The sequence below is a fragment of the Notothenia coriiceps genome, unplaced genomic scaffold (genome assembly GCF_000735185.1).
Source record: "Notothenia coriiceps isolate Sejong01 unplaced genomic scaffold, NC01 NC01_scaffold00035484, whole genome shotgun sequence".
In the NCBI taxonomy this organism is placed as follows: domain Eukaryota; kingdom Metazoa; phylum Chordata; class Actinopteri; order Perciformes; family Nototheniidae; genus Notothenia; species Notothenia coriiceps.
In genome coordinates, this window is record NW_011368185.1 from 274,634 (window position 1) to 279,716 (window position 5,083).

At 39.4% G+C, this 5,083-nt stretch overlaps 1 protein-coding gene across 1 annotated transcript in view; it reads right to left on the minus strand.

The window, feature by feature from the left end:
• Positions 1–911: 911 nt before the first annotated feature.
• LOC104962996 (myotubularin-related protein 13-like) overlaps positions 912–5,083 on the minus strand; it is a 31,560-nt gene continuing 27,388 nt past the window's right edge. The window contains exons 3-4 of the mRNA XM_010791541.1: positions 2,008–2,145; positions 912–920 (exon numbers count right to left, since the gene is read on the minus strand). Of these exons, the coding sequence (XP_010789843.1) occupies positions 912–920; positions 2,008–2,145 (147 nt within the window). The remainder of the gene's footprint in view (positions 921–2,007; positions 2,146–5,083) is intronic.

Here is a 5,083-nt window from a genome sequence, read left to right on the forward strand (position 1 = left end):
TAATAAAATGGCGGCTTCACAAAAGTGTTTGGGAGTTTGACGGGGCGTGGTTCGCAATCAGTCCAGCCAATCAGAAATAGGAACCTTTTTCTCCCACGAAAGTCTCTGCTCTCTAGCAGGGACTGAAAAGGGGGTAAAAAGGTTCTCATGAACTAATTTAGTTCCTGGGGCTTTTTGGTGTGAGCGCAAATATATCGTAGTTCTGGTGAACTATTGTGGGAAAAGTACTCCGGTGTGAACGCGGCTATTGATAACTCATATTCTCTCGGATGAGCCTGTGTGAGGAAAGAAAACCGACCAGGGAACACAGATCCCACTCTCTGATTTAATAAAAAGTAGTTTTTTTTAAATTTGGCATAGTGTTATTTATACTAGGACATTTTTACTTAAATTAGATGTTCTTAAATTGCATGTAGCCCTTCTTTCAGTGTCTCAATATACTAAATAATTACATCTGTATCATGATACGTATTGCAACACCAGATTGCCTCCATACACAGGTCTAGAGCTGAGGCACCGACCAGCTATTTTTGGTTAAGAATAGAATAGAATCATTTAATGTCATTATAAATGTACAGTGAAAGAAAGAAAAGCTTCTCGCTTTTAAAAGGTGCCATCAAAACTAAAACATCACAACAAATACACGCAGCTACAGTTCATTTCTTTCTTTGATGAACACTTTGTTCTAAATTCCTTCTCCTCTGACTAGTTTATATAAATAAATTGTGCAATCAGAGGAATGTTTGTGTCATTATTCACACAACAAGCCGAGACGGGGAAGTAATGATGAACGGATCAACTATACAACACTGATTCTGAAAGTTCACCAAAGTGCCTCTGAAGGTTGACGCATATTTCCTTTCATATGCTAAAGGATGTGAAGTCACGGCGGGCAGAGCGACAGGAGTCATTTAAGGCCTCTAACAAAGGAGAACACAGTGAAACAATTAGCCTGGTATTCTGTGAGCTTTTGGCAGGGAGGGACATTAACGGGATCATTAACAGGTATAACAATTATTCCATCCAAATAAATGTGTTGTTGCGAATAATTTATGGGATTTCTGAACATTGTGCCTTGACCACTAATGTGAAATCAAACACAATGTTTTATGCATGAGTAAATCAAATGAAAAGCCCTGGGGGGTGGGGAGAACATGCCCTTCCTCTCCTTTATAAACGCATCACTCAGCCAGCTCACAATTTATTAGCAGCCTTTGTTTTCTACTAATGCCTCCACATTTTGAAGACGAATTACATTTCCTAGAAGTTACAAAATAAACTGCCAAAGAACAATTTACTGAACATGGAAAACAGAAAATACCAGCCACCACAACTGAGACATCCTGATGGCTTCTAAGAATCATTTTGAGAAACACAGGCAGGATTATCATTATGATGATCTGAGGAGCCTCTTATTGAGGATGAGGAGCCTCTTATTGAGGATGAGGAGCCTGCTGCACACACTGATGTGATGCACAGCTGTTTTCCAAACTATTATACTGTATTTGTGCATTCAGGCTCACTACATCAGGATTAATGAGTAATGCATGGTGGCTCAGTGGTTAGCCATGTTCCCTCGCAGTGATCCGTCCTGTGTACAGTTTACACATTAGTATGTTCCTGTGGGTTTTCATGTGGTTTACTCAAACAGTACTAAAGCAGCTGTACATCAGGGGGACTGGGGACTCTTATGGCTGTGATTGTATGCGTTGGCCCTGTGATCAACGGAAACATTTGAACCTCTGAATTCTGGGAGAAGCTACAGCTCAATGTGATGCTGGAAAGGATGAAGCTTTTAGAGAATGATCAAATAAATCAATACATGAGCAAAAAATGCACAATAAGAGCAAAAATATTCACTCGCACAAAGATGTTCAAGAACAGTTCACTTCTCGAAAGTATTCACCTGCGAATGAGCCATTGTGTGTGTGTGTGTGTGTGTGTGTGTGTGTGTGTGTGTGTGTGTGTGTGTGTGTGTGTGTGTGTGTGTGTGTGTTGCAGTCTTACCTGCAGATTGACCTCAGCCTCGTAAAAAGTGAGGCAGGAGCAGTAGTGCCGGTCTGATTCGATATCTGTCAGCACAACGGTGAAGAAGGTGGGTGCTTTCCGATCCCTCGACAGCCTCCAACCTCCAGGCTGGCTGAACTGAAAAGATTTAAAACAAAATATGTTTTTGTTTTTTGCAGGCTCCTCATCCTCAAATATGTTTTATATATATATGTCGTTTTCTCATACTGATATTCTGCACAAACTGTGCTGTTGTATTTGTTGTAAAGTGTCCTTATTGCAAAGTATTTTTACTGTATGTGCAGTGGCTCGACAGTTTGGCTCGACCAAAAATCGTTTTATGTGCTATATAAATAAAACTGGATTTGATTTGATTTGAAAATATGCATTACATAATCATTCAGGGCAACTCACCAAACAAAGTCTGGTGTTACTGTGACCTAAGCTCTAAAATCTAAAAAATTTCCATTTTGATGGTCAAAGATTTGAAGATGTTAAAAGCCGTGTGGTTTGTTATGTCCCCTGAGACTTTCTGCTGCTAACACATTCAAACCTTAAATGGAAAGGGCATCGACAGCACATTACTGTAACTGGTCTAATCCTAATTCCCCCGTAGAGAGCGTGGACAGGATGTCCTGTTTCAGTGGGGTAATTACGTCTGCTCATCAGAGCAGGAAGTGACATTTTCAGTATTTATTTTCCTTGAAAGTCATCAGCGGAGGTGCCAGGACAAACTGCCTGAGCTCGTTAACGGTCAAATCGAAAAGGAAACCTCTTAAATGAGACAAAAAATGAAAAACAGATTAAACCTACATACCAGCTGATTACACTTTGGTACAGGAGATCAAATAAAGTTTAACTGAGAGAATCATAAAGTAATATATCCTGCCGAATTGGAATGTAAATCAACCAAAGACAGTTTTGTTATGTAGCCCAATATCAAAAGGACAAAATGGCCTCATGGAGCTTTACAATCTGTGCCGCATACAACACCATCTGTCCTTAGACCCTCGCTTCAGATCTGGAAAAACACTGGGAAACCCTTTAAGGGGAAACAAGTGGGAGAAACTTGAGGAAGAACGGAACCATGAACAGACATTTTCTAAATTCTAATTGGCTGAATTAAAGATTGTTTTTCACACTAATTGGCTGAACTTTGACAAATGATAGAAGCAGACGTTATTTATTTTTTAAACAATTGTGATTTTCCAAAACCTAGAAAATCCAAAATATTCCTGGTGAAAAGTATTATTCATGTTTCCAAGCACTGTTTGTTCAGAAACCAAGAAGTGCACAAATCAACAATTAATGATGCAGGACAAACTGAGCCATTTTTAGCAAATTGTGTGCACACTGTCTGCATTCAGAGGGATTGTTACCATAAGAAAAAGCATGTCTAACGAGTTAAAGTCTCAAAGGACCAGCGTGAGTCATGATAATCAATCCTCACACAACATCTGCATGTGTGGAAAAAAACAACAGCTGTCACAATGTTCTCTTACACATGTAGTTTATCAATAAATAGATGTTATAGTTTCACAAATATGTCCTAATTCACAACCAGAACAAAAACAATAATGTTTTTTACACATTTGACTTTAAAAGCCACTAATAAAATAAACCTCTGCAGGATGGGTTTAGAACAAAGAAAGAAAATGGCAAGTGTGAAGAAATGAATACGTTATTAATTAGCTGGGAGACAAGACATTGGCGGCTGGCAGGCATTTGGTGAGAGGGATGGGTGTTTGTGTCTCGTCTCATTCTGCTTTTGTTGGAGGACCAACTGAGCTCGGAAAACAGTTTTCAGAACGCTCCTCTGGGGTTACTCGGGGATCACCGGACACATGGAGGAAGAGAGGAGACTAGGTGAGGGCAAAAACAGATGGATTGATGGACAGATGGATCCGTCTGAAGCCAAAGACAAATATACTATTTAGCGTCTCTTGAGCAGAAACAGAGATGGGAAGAGAGAAGTAGAAGAAGAGAAAGAGAGAGGGAGATATGTATGTAAGAGGAAGAGAGAAACAGGGGGGGAGGAAAGAGGGATGGTGGCTTGTTTAATCTGGTGGTTCGGACCAGGATGCCCCATCTTCCAGCAGACACAATAGCTTGCAGGAAAGCTGTTAAACGTGCTTTGTGGGGAGGTGTGTGTGTGCACGTGTGTATTGGTACAGGACTCAAGGACGAGTGTAGATAACCGTGATCCTGTCCCAAACTATTCCAACTATGCCATTCATTGTTGTTAAAAAAAGAGATAAACACCTTTGGGCCTGTATACCCCTGGCGATCACAGGAGATATAACATCCTGTGTGTGTGTCTGTTCATTTTCTGTGTGTGTGTGTGTGTATGCACGTGAGGGTTGAATTAATTGACTTCCCCAATATTAAATCAGTGTTTCCTTTAAGCGGCTGTCTCGCCTGTAGGTCTGCTGAGAAACACTTGAGGGCTGGCGCAGGTTCAAAGACACTTCAGTGTCGAGTAAACTTCACTTTATTCAGGGTCCTTTGCATCCAGACTTCTGACATCATTTTACACACAACTTACACCTGTCTAACAAAAACATGAATGATTGACTCAATTGGTCTATCCAGATCTAATAAGGAGAAAATGAATCCTTATGCAACATAATCTGCACAAATGTGTTTATTCATGTCTGGGGTTTTGCTTGTGAATAAACTATTTTCAAAAAACCACCCGTACGAACAAATGCCGAACTTCATTGCACCTCATCAAAAGGTGTTAGTCTGTGGAATAACTGTAATGATGCACTGAAATATTGTACAAGTCTATCTAAACTGAAAGTATTATTGAGGAGCCAAATCATTAATGGTTATGAACAGGACATGTAAAATCCCATTTGTTGTTATTTCTTGTAATTGTAAAAGTAATTTCTTTCTTATTGTTTTGTAAAAAAACAAAAAGCAAACAAATTAACAAGACAAACATGTCGCTGATGACGATGACCTAATATTTTATTTATAAGAAAAATATATGCTAGAGGGGGTAGGAATTTTTTTTTTAACTTCTTCTTGCCCCTGTTGAACATGACAGAGACTATTTGAGAATTATTATTTT